Raw genomic sequence first — 18,672 nt, 5'->3', positions numbered from 1 at the left:
TTCTCACCTCAGCTTCCCAATGTGCTGGGATTACAAGTGGGAGCCACCATGCCCAGTTATGTTTAACTTTTTGTTTTGCCAAAAACTTTTTTCCTTTTTTGAGTGTGAAGTGGTATCTCTTGTGTTTTGTTTGATTTCCTTATGACAATGATTTGAATATTTTGAGAAGAAGTCTTGCTCTGTTGCCCGGGCTGGAGTGCAGTGGCGCCATCTCGGCTCACTGCAAGCTCCGCCTCCCGGGTTCACGCCATTCTCCTGCCTCAGCCTCCCGAGTAGCTGGGACTACAGGTGCCCGCCACCACGCCCGGCTAATTTTTCTGTATTTTTAGTAGAGACGGGGTTTCACCGTGTTAGCCAGGATGGTCTCGATCTCCTGACCACGTGATCCGCCCGCCTCGGCCTCCCAAAGTGCTGGGATTATAGGCTTGAGCCACCGCGCCCGGCTGTTGAATATCTTTTCATGTGCTTACTGGCCATTTGTGTATCTTCTCTGGAGAAACTTTGTCCATTTTTGAATTGGATTGTTTTGTTGTTGATGAGTTGTTCTTTATTTATTCTGGATATAATTCCATCAGATATATGATTTTCAAATGTTGCCTCCCATTCTGTGTGTTGGCTTTTCACTTGTGTCATTTGATGCATTGAGGTGTTTACTTTTGATTAAGCCCAATTTATCTATTTTTTCTTTCACTGCCTGTGCTTTTATTGTCATGTGTAAGAAACCATTGCCAAATCCAAAGTCATGAAGATATTCCTGTCTGTTTTCTTCTACAAGTTTTGTAGTTTTGCCTATTAAACTTAGTTTTTTGATTCATTTTATCTAATTTTTATATATGGTGTAAGGTAAGGGTTTTATCATGAAAAGTTGTGAGATTTTGTCCAACTTCTTTCTTTTGCATGTGAATATCTATTTTTCCCAGCCCTATTTGTTTAAAAGATTGCCCTTTCCTAATTGAATGGTCTTGACATGCTTGTCAAACATCAATTGAGCATATATACGAGGGTTTATTTATTGGATCTCTATTCTATTCTATTGGTCTATATGTCTATATGCCAGTACTACTCTTGCTTTGTAGTAAGTTTTGAAATTGAGAAGTTTGAGTCATCTTTGTTCTTTTTTGAGATTGTTTTGGCTATTTGGGATCCCTTGAAATTCCAAATAATTTTATGATAAGTTTTTCTATTTCCACCAAAAACCCTGAAACAAACAAACTCCCTTGAGATTTTGATAGGGACTGCATTGATTCTGTAGATTGGTTTGGGTAATGTTGGCACCTTAACAATATTGTCTTCTAACCCATAGACATGGGATGTCATTCCTTAATTTCCCTCAGCAATGTTTTGTAGTTTTTAGTGTATAAGTCTTTTACCTCCTAGATTAAATTCACTCCTAAGTATTTTATTCTTTTTGATTCTCTGAAAAATAGAATAGTTTTCTTAATTTTATTTTGAAATTCTTCACTACTAGTGTGTATAAGTACAACTGATTTTTGTGTGTTTATGTCCTGCAACTTTGCTGAATTTTTTTTTTCCAGAAAGGTATAAAGTTTATTAACATCTTAAAAAAAAAAAAAAAAGATGGGCCAGGCACGGTGGCTCATGCCTGTGATCCCAGCCCTTTGGGAGGCCAAGGCAGGTGGATCATCTGAGGTCAGGAGTTTGAGACCAGCCTCGCCAACATGGTGAAACGCCATCTCTACTAAAAATACAAAAAAAAATAGCCAGGTGTGGTGTCGCACAGCTGTAGTCCCAGCTACTCGGGAGGCTGAAGCAGGAGAATTGCTTGAACCCAGGAGGCAGAGGTTGCAGTGAACCAAGATTGTGCCACTGCACTTCAGCCTGGGCAACAAGCAAAACTCCATCTCAAAAAAAAGAAAAAAAAAAAAAAGATGGAACAGAACACAGCTACTGAATATGATATAGTTCCTTATTTACGAGTTTTAATATGGGAGGGACATTTTAATCAGCATTTCAAATAATCAAAGGAGTAAAATTTTTTTCTAGAAATATCAGTATTTCACTCTCCAGGTAGAAGATTAATGAAAACATTAAGTGACTGCACCAGTTAGAAGAAGATAAACTAATACCTTAAAAATATATATAAAAAAGGAAGGGTACTTGCTACTTAAACATGAATTTTCACAAAATTATTCTTGTGACTAGTTCAGACAATCGATTTGCTTAGAAAAGCCGGTAAAAAAAAAAAAAAAGCACATTACATGAATATGCCTTCATTTAAGTACGTGCTTTCAAGCTGATTTAAAAAGAAAAGTTGAATTATGGTTTCCAGAGCTTTAGGAGTCCATCTTCACTGTAGGTAGCAATCAGGTTCTGATGAGGGTGATGTGCAATACCAATCACATCCTTCTTGTGCACTGTCAGAGTTCTCTCCAGTTTGCCAGTGACTGTACTGAAACAGTAGAGCACAAAGCCCTCCCCTACACAGTAGATCCATTCACTACGGGGAGAGAGGGCACAGCAAATGAAGTCCCCACCTTCTCTTTTACCAGAACTGAAGTTTCTGACAATCTGCCCCTGCATGTTCATGATGACCACCGTGTTTGATCTGTTGCACACCACAAAGTGCTGAGGATTTTTAGGAAGTAGAATCACACTGTTGATGGTAATATCTGTCCCCGCAGTGCTGCCCAGGGATTTAAAGGTATTTGAACATTCTGTGGTCTTCATATTCCAGATCTTTACAGTGCCATCAGAGGATGCACTAATAATATAATGTCCATCTTGTATAAATGTTGCTTTGTTAACAAAGGAGGAATGGCCACAAAATTCCTTCAGGGTTTTCCCAGATTTTAAACCATGAATTCTAATTGTCTGGTCAAAAGAAACACTAAGGATCTGACTGCTATCCTTAGAAAAGCTTAGACAGGTGACACCCTTACTGTGTGCTCTCTCATATCTCCTTAAACATTGTCTACTCTGAATCTTCCATACCTTGATTTTTCCATCTTGGGCCCCAGTTGCTAACATTTCTGTATCTCTGCTGAAACACATGCAGAGGACAGCATCATCCATCATCATAAAGCTATCCTGGGCCTGGTACTTAAGATCCTTTCTGATTTTTCCAGTAGTAAAGTTCCATACTTCAGTGAATCCATCAACAGACCCAGTGACCGAATACTGACCATCTGGAGAAAATCGAGCACACTCCACACGTGATTTCTGACCAAACTTAATATGCCTGCTCAGTTGTGTAGGAAACTTTTCTTCTTCCACATCTTTGACAGCTGCTTTGCCTCGAAACAAATCTATGGTCATACCAGGAGGAAGCAATCCCTGATGCTGCTGCCACTTCAGTGCCTGTCCCAGCAATGCCATGAGACGAGATGGAGGTACCAGACTGACTTCACCAGCTAAGGCCTGGGCAATTGCTGCTCTTCTCTTTTCTTTGCTACTTCCATCTGAGTATGCCTCATGAGGATCAAAGTAAGACCTGGCCGAAAGGTTCTCCAGATGAATATATTGCTCTGGCTGTGTTTGTTTTAATGTGATCGTGGGATCAGTCTGTCTCAATAGTGACCTGGAAGCACCCAATTCACCTAGCTCTATCAATTCCAGAGCAACCTGTTCATAGAGGTCAATGAGGGTTTTGTCTGGCAATTTCAGAGACTGTATAGCCTACAACAGTATCCCAATGGCCACTGTTAATGTCAGCCACAAAACTCTCAATGCTGTCCACAGTATTCAGAGACACAGTAGCTTCCTCCTGCAAGGTGGCTAATGCCCGACGTAAACTGTTCTCCTTCAAGTACTGCATGATAAGGCGGATCACATCCGAAGATTCGATTTCGATCGACATAGCTGTATCTCTCCGGGAGCAGGCTCCAGTTCTCCCCTGAATTTATTTATTCATTCTAACTATTTCCGTGTATGTATTCTTTAAGGTTTTCTACATATAATGTCATATCGTCTGCTAATAGAGATAATTTTACTCCTTCCTTTCCAATTTGGATGGCTTTTTAAAAAAATTTTTTTTGTGTGTGTGTGTGTGTAATTGCTCAGGTTAGAACTTACAGGACTATTTTGAATAGAAGTGATGAAAGTGGAAGAACCTGTCTCATTCCTGACCTTAGGGGAAAGCTTCCAGTTTTTCACCAGTGAGTATGGATCTTTCATGTATGGTCTTGATCATGTTGAGAAAGTTTCCTTCTATTTTTGGTTTATTGAGTGTTTTTTATAATGAAAGGATGTGAGATTTTGTCAAATGCTTTTTCTGCATCAATTGAGCTGATCATGGTTTTTAAAATTATTTCTATTAATGAGGTGTATTACATTGATTGATCTTTGTATGTTGAACCACCCCGGCATTCTGAGGATAAATCCCACTTGGTCATGGTGTATAATCCTTTTAATATGCTGCTGAATTCAGTTTGCTAGTATTTTATTGAGAATTTTTGCGTCTGTATAAGGGATATTGGTCTGTAATTTTCTTGTGGTTTCCCTATCTGGCTTTGGTATCAGGGTAATGCTGGCCTCATTGAATGAGTTAGGAAGTATTCCTGCCTCTTCAATTTTGGGGAAGAGTTAGAGAAAAATTTATACTAATTCCTCCTTAAATATTTGGTAGAATTTATTAGTGAAGTTATCTGGTCCTGGGGCTTTTCTTTGCTGGAAAGTGTGTTAGTCTGCTTGGGCTGCCATAACAAAATACTACAGACAGGGTGACAGAAACAACAGACATTTATTTCTCACAGTTCTGGAGGTTGGGAAGTCCAAGATCAGGGTACCAGCATGGTTGGGTTCTGGTGAGGACTTTCTTCCTGGATTGCAGATAGCCACCTTCTCACTGTATTCTTACCTGGTGGAGAAAAAAACTAGAGAAAGCTCTCTGAAATCTCTTCCAATAGGGACACAATCCCATCATGAGGGCCCCATCCTCATGACCTCATCTGAACCTCCCAAAGGTCCCCATGTCCAAATATCACACTGAGGTTAGAGCTTCAACATATGAATTTGGGGGGACATAATTTAGTCCATAGCAGGAGGTTTTTTATGACTGGTTTGATATCCATGTGACTTACAGGTCGATTTAGATTTTCTATTTCTTTTTGAGTTAGTTAGGGTAATTTGTGTGTTTCCAGAAATCTGTTCATTTCAGCATGGCTCTCCAATTGGTTGACATAATTGTTCATAGTATTCTTTTATAATCCTTTTTACTTCTGTAAAATTGGTAGTAATGTCCTCACTTTTATTTCTGATTTTAGTATTTTGAGTCTTCTTTTTTCTGTCAACCTAGCTAAAGGTTTGTCAATTTGTTGATCTTGTCAAAGAACCAAGTTTTTGTTTCATGGACTCTCTCCATTTTCTATTATTTTCTTTTTTATTTATGTTCACTCTACTCTTACTATTTCTTACCTTCTGCTAACATTGGGCTTAGTTTGCGCTTTTATTTTCTAGTTTCTTAAAAGATATGGTTAAATTTTTAATTATTTATTTTAATCTCACTTACTGACTTATTAGCTATAACTTTTTGTTGTGCTATTATAGTATGCATTAATTTTTCTTGACTACTTTCAAGTGTATTATACTACTTTGCATATAATATAATAACCCAGTAACAGTACCCTTCTATTTCTCTCCTCCCAGCTTTTGTGCTATTGTTAACATATATTTCACTTCTACATTTGTTGCAAATTCTACATTACATTGTTATTATTTTTGTTTTAAACAGTCAATTGTCTTTTAAAGAGATTTAAATAATTAACATAGAAATCTTTGTATTTACCCACATACTGACTATTTCTGGTGCTCTTCATTTTTTTGTATAAATCCAGATTTTCATCTGGTATCATTCTTTCTGCCTGAAATACGTCCTTTAACATCTCTTATTGTGTAGTGTCTGCTGGTGATAAATTCTTTCAACTTTTGTATGCCTTAAAATGTTTTTATTTTATTTATTTATTTTCTAGATAGGGTCTCACTCTATCACCCAGGCTGACTGCAGTGGCACAATCACGGCTCACTGTAGCCTCGATCTCCCAAGCTCAAACGATCCTCCCACCTTAGCTTCCTGAGTAGACTAGAGGCATGCACCACCATGCCTGGCTAATTGTCTTTATTTTTTGTAGAGATGGAGCCTCGTCATATTGCCCAGGCTGGTCTTGAGCTCCCAGGCTCAACTGATCCTCCCGCTTCAGCCTCCCAAGATGCTGGGATTACCGGCATGAGCCATCGTGCCTGGCCTGTCTTATTTATTTATTTATTTATTTATTTATTTATTTATTTATTTATTATTATTGAGATGGAGTCTTGGCCTGTCACCCAGGCTGGAATGCAGTGGTGCAATTGCAGCTCACTGCAGCCTCTGCCTCCTGGGTTCAGGATTCTCCTGCCTCAGCCTGCTGTGTAGCTGGGACTACAGGCACACATCAACATGCCCGGCTAATTTTTTTTGTATTTTTTTAGTAGAGACAGGGTTTCACCATGTTGGTCAGGCTGGTCCTATCTTTATTTTTGAAGGACATGTTTGCAGAGTTAAAGGTGTCTAAGTTGACAGTTTATTTTCTTCTAATAGTTTAAAGATGTTGCTCCACCATCTTCTAACATGCATTTTTAAAAAATAATGATAAATCATCTTTATACCCTATCTTTATTCTTCTGTATGTAATGTGTATTTTTTCCTCCAGTTTCCTTCAAAACCCTCTTTTTATCTCTTGTTTTAAACAATTGGATTATGATGTTCTTGATGTAGTTTCTTTGCTTGTGGGTTCATTGAGCTTCTTGGATCTGTGGGTTATAGTTTTCATGAAATTTGGTAAATTTTTGTTATTTCTCCAGATATTTTTGTCTGTTTCCCTCATCTCATTCCTCTCCTTTGGAAACTAATTTCTGTATAATAGGATACTTGAAGTTTCTCACAGCTCACTGAATCTTTTTTTTTTTCAGTCTTTTTTTCTCTTTATGCTTCATTTTGGATAGTTACTATTGCTAGTCCATAAATCCATTAATCTTTTCTTCTGCTACGTCTAATTTGCTATTAATCATATCCAGTGTATTTTTCATTTAAAACATTAGAGTTTTCATACCAAGAACTTCAATTAGGTTCTTTTTACATTTTTTTGTATGTCTATGCTTAATATGCTCAGTCTTTCCTTTAGCTTCTTGTATGTGTGTAATACAGTTATAATAATTCTTTGTGGGTACTAATTCTATCTCATGTATCATTTCTGGATCGGTTTCAATTGATTGATATTTTTCCCCATTGTAGGTAATAATTTCCTTTGCATGCCTGGAAATATTTTTTTCATGGATATTCTTTCTCAAATTGAGGAAATTTCTCTCTATTCCTAGCTAACTGAGAGTTTTTATCCTTAATAGATGTTGAATTTTGTCAAATGCTTTTTCTGCATCTATTAATATGATCATGTAATTTTTCTTCGTTAGCCAGCTGATGTGATGGATTATGTTATTTAATTTTGGAATTTTTTTTTATACTTTAAGTTCTAGGGTACATGTGCACAACGTGCACGTTTGATCCATAGGTATACATGTGCCATGTTAGTTTGCTGCACCCATAATTCATCATTTACATTACGCATTTCTCCTAATGCTATCCCTCCCCCAGCTCCCCACCCCATGACAGGCCCTAGTGTGTGATGTTTCCTGCCCTGTGTCCAAGTGATCTCATCGTTCATTTCCCACCTGTGAGTGAGAACATGTGGTGTTTTGTTTTCTGTCCTTGTGATAGTTTGTTGAGAATGATGGTTTCCAGCTTCATCCATGTCTCTGCAAAGGACATGAGCTCATCCTTTTTTATGGCTGCATAGTATTCCATGGTGTATATGTGCCACATTTTCTTTATCCAGTCAATCATTGATGGGCATTGGGTTGGTTCCAAGTCTTTGCTATTGTGAATAGTGCCACAATAAACATACATGCACGTGTGTCTTTATAGTAGCATGATTTATAATCCTTTGGGTATATACCCAGTAATGGATTGCTGGGTCAAATGGTAATTCTAGTTCTAGATCCTTGAGGAATTGCCACACTATCTTCCACAATGGTTGAACTAATTTACACTCCCACCAACAGTGTAAAAGTGTTCCTATTTCTCCACATCCTCTCCAACAAAGTTGTTTCCTGACTTTTTAATGATTGCCATTCTAGCTGGCGTGAGATGGTATCTCATTGTGGTTTTGATTTGCATTTCTCTGATGACCAGTGATGATAAGCATTTTTTCATGTCTGTTGGCTGCATAGATGTCTTCTTTTGAGAAGTGTCTGTTCATATCCTTTGCTCACTTTTTGATGGGGTTGTTTTCTTTCTTGTAAATTTGTTTGAGTTTTTTGTAGATTCTGGATATTAGCCCTTTGTCAGATGGGTAGATTGCAAATATTTTCTCCCATTCTGTAGGTTGCCTGTTCACTCTGATAGTAGTTTCTTAAGCCGTGCAGAAGCTCTTTGGTTTAATTAGATCCCATTTGTCTATTTTGGCTTTTGTTGACATTGCTTTTGGTATTTTAGTCATGAAGTCCTTGCCCATGCCTATGTCCTGAATGGTATTGCCTAGGTTTTCTTCTAGAGTTTTTATGGTTTTAGGTCTAACATTTAAGTCTTTAATCCATCTTGAATTAATTTTTGTAGAAAGTGTAAGGAAGGGATCCGGTTTCAGCTTTCTACATATGGCTAGCCAGTTTTCCCAGCACCATTTATTAAATAGGGAATCCTTTCCCCATTTCTTGTTTTTGTCAGGTTTGTCAAAGGTCAGATGGTTGTAGATGTGTGGTGTTATTTCTGAGACCTCTGTGCTTTTCCATTGGTCTATATATCTGTTTTGGTACCAGTACCGTGCTGTTTTGTTTACTGTAGCCTTGTAGTATAATTTGAAGTCAGGTAGCGTGATGCCTCCAGCTTTGTTCTTTTTGCTTAGGATTGTCTTGGCAAGGCAGGCTCTTTTTTTGTTCCATATGAACGTTAAAGTAGTTTTTTTTCCAATTCTGTGAAGAAAGTCATTGGTAGCTTGATGGGGATGGCATTGAATCTATAACTTACTTTGAGCATTATGGCCATTTTTATGATATTGATTCTTCCTATCCATGAGCATGGAATATTATTCCATTTGTTTGTGTCGTCTTTTATTTCCTTGAGCAGTGGTTTGTAATTCTCCTTGAAGAGGTCCTTTATATCCCTTGTAAGTTGGATTCCTATGTATTTTATTCTCTTTGTAGCAATTGTGAATGGGAGTTCACTCATGATTTGGCTCTCTGTTTGTCTGTTAATGGTGTATAGGAATGTTTGTGATTTTTGCACATTGATTTTGTATCCTGAGACTTTGCTGAAGTTGTTTATCAGCTTAAGGAGATTTTAGGCTGAGATGATGGGGTTTTCTAAATACACAATCATGTCATCTGCAAACAGGGACAATTTGACTTCTTCGTTTCCTAATTGAATACCCTTTATTTCTTTCTCTTGCCTGATTGCCCTGGCCAGAACTTCCAACACTATGTTGAATACGAGTGGTGAGAGAGGGCATCCCTGTCGTGTCCATGCCTGGCAATTTTTTATTGGATACTAGCCATTGTGAATTTTACTTTGTTGGGTGCTAGATATTTTTGATTTCTTATATATATTCTTGAATTTTGCCATAGAATGCAGTAAAGTTTCTTAGAAACAGTCTGAACCCTTCAGATTGTTCTTTTAAACTTTGTTAGGTAAAACCAGGACTATATTTATTCTAATGTTGATTTTTTCCCCTTCGTTATTGAGGCTAGACCTTTCTGTGTACTCTGCCTTACCTTGTGAATTAAGAGATCTTTCACTCTGGCTGACGGGAACAGAAAGAGATCTTTCACTCTGGCTGCTGGCCCTTTCTTTTTCTTTTTTTTTTTTTTTTTTTTTTGAGATGGAATCTTGCTCTATCGCCCAGGCTGAAGTGCAATGCCACGATCTCAGCTCACTACAACCTCCACCTCCCAGGTTCAAGGAATTCTCATGCCTCAGCCTCCCAAGTAGCTGGGATTACAGATGTGCACCACCAAGCTGGGCTAATTTTTATATTTTTAGTAGAGATGAGTTTTCACCATGTTGGCCAGACTGGTCTCGAACTCCTAACCTCAAGTGATCCGCCTGTCTCGGCCTCCCAAAGTGCAGGGATTACAGGTGTGAGCCACTGTGCCTGGCCAAGCATTATTCTTTCTAATCCTTTCAGGAAGTTCTTTCCTCACTCTGAGGAAATTTCCTCACATACATTCATTGATCTAAATTCAGCTGAGTACTCAAAAGAGACCGGCCCTGTGGAGATCTCTGGAGTCCTCTCTATGCAGCAGTTTCGTTTTTGATACTCTGACCTGTGAACTCCAGCCACCTTGCCCTCCTGGACTCCTAACTTTGACTCCTCAACTCGGGGAATACCACAGGACTCCACCTGAGTTCCCCCTTCCTGTGCCTTGGCCTGGAAACTTTGTCCAGGAAGTAAGCTGGAGCAATGTAGGGCTCCCTGCATTTGTTTTCCACTTCTCAGGAGTCACTGTCCTTCATTTCCTGGTATCCAATGTCTTGAGAACTATTGTTTCATATATTTTGTCTATTTTTTTAGTTGTTTCCGTTGTTTTCAACGGAAACAACCGAATCCAGTTCCTACTACTCTATCTGGGCTAAAAAGAAAAATTCTGCTTGCCCTTTATTTTCAAACTTTAACACCACTCCTATACTTAAAATCCGAAAAATTTTCACATTGGCGAAATTTTTAAAGGAAGGCTGTTCGTGTTACCCTTTTAGGAGGGAGGGTTTTTAGTCCAATGATCAGCTCTTGAGCCCTCTGTCTGGATTTGATTCTTAGATCCTCCAGGGTTCGAGATTCAAGCTGTGTGATCTTGGAAACGTTAACTAATTTATCTACGCCTGTATCCACATTTTAAAAGTAGTTAATAATAACAATAATACCTTGCCTATAGAGCTGGTGTGAAGACTAGATGAGTTAATACTTGTAAAGTGCTTGTACAATGCCTGACACATAGCAGGTGATTATTAAAGTTGGCTATTTATATAAATGAAGAGTGCAAGCATTGTGTAATGAGACAAGCTTGGCTATTGTGGGATACAGATTGGTGGGAGGTCATGAGAAATGAGGTTGGTAAAGGAAGATGAGCACAGTGGAATAAAGTTTGGAGACTGGGCTAATTTTTGTTGAGATCGAATGGACTAATCAGCATGGGAAAAAATGTACAACAGGGCCGGGGGTGGTGGCTCACACTTGTAATCCCAGCACTTTGGGAGGCCAAGGCTGGAGGATTGCTTGAGCCCAGGGGTTCAAGACCAGCCTGGGAACATAATGAGACCCCATCTCTACAAAAGAAATGAAAAAATTACCCAGGTGTGATGGCACACACCTGTAGTCCAGCTACTCCATAGCCATGATCATACCACTGCACTCCAGACTGGCACAGAAACTCTGTCTCTAAAAAAACAAACCAACCCACTAAACAAACAAACAAAAAATGAGCAACTTCTTTCATAAGGGGTACATATTCAAATAAGATGTTGTTTACCAATCAGTATCAAATTTGCAAAGCATTAGAAAAGTAAAGCTATCTAATGTGGGCAAGAAGTGTTCCATGAAATAGAAACTCTCATTGAATAAAGTAGAAACTGATTTTACTCTTTGGGCGACAATTTGGCAGCATGAATAAAGAGGCTTACAGTGGATATATCTTTTGCTTCAATAATTCCTCAAGGATGTTTATTGCAGCATCATTACTTATACTAATACAAAATTGGAAAAATTTTTGATAATATAAAATAATTGAATTACAGCCTAACTGTATTCTGGAATATTATCAGGTATGCCAATTTTATAAAACAAAACAAGGAACACAAACATATTCTTACACCCCCACACACACCACACACACATATGCATAAGACTGTGGCCGGGCACAGTGGCTCACGCCTGTAGTCCCAGCTACTTGGGAGGCTGAGGCGGGAGAATGGCGTGAACCTGGGAGGCGGAGCTTGCAGTGAGCCGAGATCGCACCATTGCACTCCAGCCTGGGCAACCGAGCAAGACTGTGAAAAAAAAAAAAAAAAAAAAAAAAAAAAAGAAGATTGTTAGGCAACATGCCAACATAATAACAATATTATTTCTGGGTGATGGAATGACAAGAGATGTATATAGTCTTCTTTACACTTCTCCATTTGTTTTCCTCCAGGTTTTCTGCAATAACCTATATTAGTCCAATAATAAAAACATCTAATTTTTAAATTATTTTATTTTTTATTTTTATTTGTTTTTTTTTTTGTGACGGAGTCTCGCTCTGTCGCCTAGGCTGGAGCATAGTGGCACAATCTTGGCTCACTGCAACCTCTGCCTCCCAGGTTCAAGCGATTCTACTGCATCAGCCTCCCGAGTAGCTGGGAATACAGGAGGGCACCACCATGCCCGGCTAATTTTTGTAGTTTTAGTAGAGACGGGGTTTCACTATGTTGGCCAGGCTGGTCTCGAACTCCTGACCTCGTGATCCGCCTGCCTCGGCCTCCCAAAGTTCTGGGATTACAGGCATGAGCCACCACGCCTGACCCTAAATTATTTTAATTTTAAGAGAGGACAGCAGGGAGCCAGTAGGATTATCTGGTGGAGTTGGGAAAAGGTAAAGACTACTTCATTCCAGCAGCAATACATAAAGTGGGATGGATAAGGGCCCAGATATTCTGATTACCACTTCTTCATGTACTTGGATGAGTTTCACAGGAGGCTTTTACGGAGTCCTGTCCAAGGACTTACACACATAGTGACCTTTCCTACTGCGTTTTCAGAGGAAAGTTGCAAGGAGCCACTATAGCCTGTAGCTCTTTGCTGGCAGGCTGGGCTCCCTGCTTGGTGGTTTTTGAAAAGCACAACAGCTGCAGGGAGAGCCCAGCATGTGTGCCAACCTATTCTGATGCCTCACTAATCCTCACAGCTGGAGAACACACAGCAGTCAGACTGGAGAGATTAGAGATTCTCAACCAAGATCACAATGATTCCAAAAGTGGGAGAGACTGCCTTTTTTTTTTTTTTTTTTTTTTTTTTTGAGACGGAGTCTCGCTCTGTCGCCCAGGCTGGAGTGCAGTGGCGCGATCTCGGCTCACTGCAAGCTCCGCCTCCCGGGTTCACGCCATTCTCCTGCCTCAGCCTCTCCGAGTAGCTGGGACTACAGGCGCCCACCACCACGCCCGGCTAATTTTTTTTTTTTGTATTTTTAGTAGAGACGGGGTTTCACCGTGGTCTTGATCTCCCAACCTCGTGATCCGCCCGCCTTGGCCTCCCAAAGTGCTGGGATTACAAGCGTGAGCCACCGCGCCCGGCCGAGACTGCCTTTTTGAGAAGTGGGTTAGCATTAGGGATAGAAGTGGGAAGCAAGAAGCTGTGCTGCTGGATAGAGTGAAGGGTGAAGTTGAAATTGGAAGTCCTAAAATGAGTATGTGTGGTGGAATAATGAAGATTGAGGAAGAAAAATTAAATGGAGTGGACTCATGTAAAAACGACATTGGATGAAGGGGAAGCTCTAATCAATCTGAGTCAGTCCTGGCTTTTATGGATAGGAGAGGAAAGTCCTTGGCAGCCCAAGGCTTTCCTAATTCATGTTAACTACAGGCCTACATCATGGTGTTAATGGTAGGAAACAGAAAGAGTTCTGCCAAGAACTAGGTATCTGAGCAGAGCTGAGTAAATGGTAGATATTGAGGCTTGGGTAAAAAGATAGACAGTGAATAAAGAGAGCTTCCTATTGCTAAGTAGATACACCAAGCTAGGTAGGCCAGGCTAGCACAGACGACAAGGAGCACATAAATCAGAGTCCATGGGGTTTAGAGGGTGAAGGCCAGACCATGAGCCCAGGAAACACAGGGGCATGGCTGAGGAGTCACTGAAAAGCTGAGTATTGACACATGGGAACCCCAGCAGAGTGTGAGCAGCAGATGTAGGGAGTGCCCTGCTAGAAAATGGGGAGCACCCTCCAGGCTATCATCGTCTAGATAGGAGCTTGTAGATTTTAGAGCTCTAAGATTGCTCAGAGATGACCTAATTTAATCTCGCCTTTTTTTCCAGAAAAGAATATGGAAGCCCAAAGCCATGACTGTAATTCTTCCATCCTCTCTGAGACTCTTTTAGTCTAGCAACATGACCCTCTGCTCCTATTTGTTATTTAGAAAATTGACATATAGGGATTTGGTCACATCTAAAATTCTGGCACCTGACTCAGTTCTCCTATATCTTGTGGATCCTGCCATCATCTTGGATGGCTTTCAGGATCAGTGTTAATGGCTGTTCAATGTTCAAGCTTTTTTGTCCTTTGTCTGGTGTTCAATTTCTTTTACTTTTACTCTATGTCATTCACTTACTCTTATGCCGTATCATGGAGTTTGTTATCAACTGATCCTTCAAGCCCAATATCCCTGGCTATGACTTCCTTCCCTATCAACACTTATCCCTCTCTGCATCTGTTCTCTCTCACTAAAATCAACATTCCCTTCACTCCTCCAATTTCTCCAGTCTATTGGTCTATATCTATGATCCATCACTTCTCTTATTAATACCCCCAAACCCATTGTTCCTTTATAAACTTCAACCCCAGAGCAGTACATCTGTCCTCCTTTTCCGACCCTGTATCTGTGTTGGTGAGGACTGCTGGACAGTCAGTTACCCAACCATGGAATTTTATACCAGTACAAATTCATGATCTCTTCCCTCTGCTTGATTTCCCGTGATCCTGTGTGTTTCTGAGAGGTATCAACTCCTCCCCTTTCCCCCATAGCAACTACTATAAACTTTCACCACTTGCTTCAAGTGTTCCCCTCCACAGCTCTTCTTATTTGTTTTATGAAAATAAAAAAGATGAAGTTATAACTCGTATTTAAAGCTCACCCCTACCCCTAAGGTTCTCTGTAAACCTCTCCACCTTACTTTTGTCCTCAAGTCTCAGTGAGAACTTGTGCTATGAATTGTCATTTTGTCTCCTGTATCTTTATCTTCTCCCTTTCTACTGTCTCTTTCCTCTGACATATTTATGCATCTTTTCCATTTACAAAACACGAAACCTACCTAACCTCTGGCGCCCCTTCACAACCAAGCTCCTTGAAAGAATAATCTACATTTTTACCTCCATTGCTCATTTTTCTTCAGCATGTTTCAGTCTGGATTTCTTCCCCACTGTATTTCTGAACTGCCCGGGCAGCAGTCTCCAGTGGCTGCCATTCTGTCAGGTCCAGTGGATATATTTTGGTGAACATTGGACTCTTTTGAGACACTTGACACCATTGATCACAGCCCTTAAACCCTGCCATGGCTTTTGTGACATAACCTTTTATGTTGATAAAATGGAGGAATGACTATAATATTTGGGGAGCATGGGAAAGGTGATAATTAGGTTGAGTCTTTAAAAAATAGTTAGGGTTTAATCATTATTTTGGGGAATTTAAGGCATTCTTGGCAGAGGAATCTGCCAGTGCAAAACCTAGGAAGTCTGGGATAAAAGGAGTGTCAGGGAAGAAAAATATTTGTAGAATTCAAACATGTAGTTTAATGGGAAGGCAGTGGAAGAGGAGGTCTACTGAGGTTAGATTATCGAGAGTCTCACAAATGATTTTGAGGAGTTAGGATTGGGTCAGGAAAGGCATCTTCAAGACAGTGAATTCTTTAAAGTTTGTGTTTTTTATTTCAATAGCTTTTGGGGGGTATAAGAGGTTTTGGTTACATGGGTGAATTGTATAGTGATGAAGTTTGAGATTTCAGTGCACCTGTCAGCTGAGTATGGTACATTGTACCCATTGTACCCTTTGCTTGTCCCCCACTTCTGAGTCTCCGATGTCCATGATACCACTCTGAATGCCCTTGTGTACCCATAGCTTAGCTCCCATTTGTAAGTGAGAACATGCAGTATTTGATTTTCCACTTCTGAGTAACTTCATTTTGAATAGTGGCCTTCAGCTCCATCCAAGTTACTGTAAAAGATATTATTTTGTTCTTTTTATGGCTGAGTAGTACTCCATGGTGTATACATACCACATAAGGAAGTAAATTCTTATAGTAATGGAGACTAAAGTGTTCAGAACAATCATCCTACTGAGAATAGTCATAAAACTGAATTAAATATCTAGAAAATATAAAAAAGCAATTAAGGTAGGAATTAATAGGCCAACATCTAGGAGAAGATGAAAATCTAGTGAGACATGCCCTTCACTCAAAGTTGTATTTGCCCTGAGAGCCATTTCCAATCTTCCAAACTAAGCTGTATTTTTGGTGATGACGTGGGGCTAAGGTGACAAAAATAAAAACCCAAGACCTGCCAAAGGTGAGGCTCTGATAAGACACGTCCATTTTAAACCAGAATCTCAAAGGGCTACACCCTTAGGTGTAGATCAAAACAACAAATATGTTCAAATCTATGAATTCCTAATGACAAAAACAATGGCAATAAAGCAAAGTAAACTGGTTAGTTGGAGGATGCTAGGGAACCAGTTTATTTGTTTATTTTTTTGAAAACTGGTAAATAAAGGAAATAATCATATATGTATTCTGTCTTTCCTATACAAACTGCACTACTGGGTAACTAATAAAAAATGAAGGGGACCAAGAAGCAGCTTCTCCGCTCCTTCCAGGATCTCCACCTGGTTTGGCCCGCCTGCCTCCACTCCTGCCTCTACCATGTCCATCAGAGTGACCCAGAAGTCCTACAAGGTGTCCACCTCTGGCCCCCGGGCCTTCAGCAGCCACTCCTACACGAGTGGGCCCAGTGCCCGCATCAGCTCCTTGAGCTTCTCCCGAGTGGGCAGCAGCAGCTTTCGGGGTGGCCTGGGTGGCGGCTATGGTGGGGCCAGCGGCATGGGAGGCATCACCGCAGTCATGGTCAACCAGAGCCTGCTGAGCCTCCTTGTCCTGGAGGTGCACCCCAACATCCAGGCCGTGCGCACCCAGGAGAAGGAGCAGATCAAGACCCTCAACAACAAGTTTGCCTCCTTCATAGACAAGGTACGGTTCCTGGAGCAGCAGAACAAGATGCTGGAGACCAAGTGGAGCCTCCTGCAGCAGCAGAAGACGGCTCGGAGCAACATGGACAACAAGTTCGAGAGCTACATCAACAACCTTAGGCGGCAGCTGGAGACTCTGGGCCAGGGGAAGCTGAAGCTGGAGGCGGAGCTTGGCAACATGCAGGGGCTGGTGGAGGACTTCAAGAACAAGTATGAGGATGAGATCAATAAGCGTACAGAGATGGAGAATGAATTTGTCCTCACCAAGAAGGATGTGGATGAAGCTTACATGAACGAGCTGGAGTCTCGCCTGGAAGGGCTAACTGAAGAGATCAACTTCCTCAGGCAGCTGTATGAAGAGGAGATCCGGGAGCTGCAGTCCCAGATCTCGGACACATCTGTGGTGCTGTCCATGGACAACAGCCGCTCCCAGGACATGGACAGCCTCATCACTGAGGTCAAGGCACAGTACGAAGAGATCGCCAACCGCAGCCAGGCTGAGGCTGAGAGCATGTACCAGATCAAGAATGAGGAGCTGCAAGAGCCTGGCTGGGAAGCACGGGGATGACCTGTGGCGCACAAAGACTGAGATCTCCGAGATAAACCGGAACATCAGCTGGCTCCAGGCTGAGATTGAGGGCCCCAAAGGCCAGAGGGCTTCCCTGGAGGCCGCCATTGCAGATGCCCAGCAGCGCGGAGAGCTGGCTATTAAGTATGCCAACGCCAAGTTGTCCGAGCTGGAGGCTGCCCTGCAGCGGGCCAAGCAGGACATGTTGCGGCAGCTGCGTGAGTACCAGGAGCTGTGAACGTCAAGCTGGCCCTGGACATCGAGATCGCCACCTACAGGAAGCTGCTGGAGGGCAAGGAGAGCCGACTGGAGTCTGGGATGCAGAACATGAGTATTCACACGAAGACCACCAGCGGCTATGCAGGTGGTCTGAGCTCGGCCTATGGGGGCCTCACAAGCCCCGGCCTCAGCTGTGGCCTGGGATCCAGCTTTGGCTCTGGTGCGGGCTCTAGCTCCTTCAGCCGCACCAGCTCCTCGAGGGCCGTGGTTGTGAAGAAGATCGAGACAAGTGATAGGAAGCTGGTGTCCGAGTCCTCCGACTCCTGCCCAAGTGAATAGCTGCGGCAGCCCCTCCCAGCCTACCCCTCCTGCGCTGCTCCAGCGCCTGGGAGGGAGGCCGCTATGCAGGGTAGCACTGGGAACAGGAGACCCACCTGAGGCTCAGCCCTAGCCCTCAGCCCACCTGCGGGGGAGTTTACTACCTGGGACCCCCCTTGCCCATGCCTCCAGCTGCAAAACAACTCAATTGCTTTTTTTTTTTTTTTTTGGTCCAAAATAAAACCTCAGCTAGCTCTGCCAAAAAAAAAAAAAAAAAAAAAAAGAAAGAAAAAAAAGATGAAGGGGAATTTATCCTTATAGGTGTATTCCATCTAATAAATCAATATATGATGTAACTGGGATATCAATATTACATAACTTCCAGTGAACTAATGGATACAGACATTGACCATAAATTAGCACAGAGAGACTACTATGCACTCTACACAACACTGTCTATGAAGTTATCTTACTAAAAGGATACCATTAAACTGCGATCACCAAAATGCAGACTATGGGGCCTCTGTAAGACAATCAGCTTTCTTTAACAAATGAACTGCCAGAAAAAAATTATATTTACATTTTTATATACGTGTGTGTATGTATA

General features: G+C 41.2%; 2 protein-coding genes across 2 annotated transcripts; one reads left to right on the top strand and one right to left on the bottom strand.

The window, feature by feature from the left end:
- Positions 1-2,249: 2,249 nt before the first annotated feature.
- LOC116468303 (WD40 repeat-containing protein SMU1-like) lies at positions 2,250-3,847 on the bottom strand. Its single transcript, XM_032755282.2, is given in 2 exon segments — positions 2,250-3,637; positions 3,639-3,847. Coding segments are annotated over 2 exon segments (1,539 nt in total). The 5' UTR covers positions 3,818-3,847; the 3' UTR covers positions 2,250-2,277.
- Positions 3,848-16,598: 12,751 nt separating this feature from the next.
- On the top strand, positions 16,599-18,086 carry LOC116467916 (keratin, type II cytoskeletal 8-like). Its single transcript, XM_032755233.2, is given in 3 exon segments — positions 16,599-17,501; positions 17,503-17,761; positions 17,764-18,086. Coding segments are annotated over 3 exon segments (1,446 nt in total). The 5' UTR covers positions 16,599-16,637.
- The last annotated feature ends 586 nt before the right edge of the window (positions 18,087-18,672 follow it).

Source organism: Hylobates moloch, unplaced genomic scaffold (genome assembly GCF_009828535.3).
Source record: "Hylobates moloch isolate HMO894 unplaced genomic scaffold, HMol_V3 SCAFFOLD_5, whole genome shotgun sequence".
NCBI classification, from domain to species: domain Eukaryota; kingdom Metazoa; phylum Chordata; class Mammalia; order Primates; family Hylobatidae; genus Hylobates; species Hylobates moloch.
Note: the sequence above shows the minus strand (reverse complement) of the source record. Positions and strands in the feature narration are given on the sequence as shown.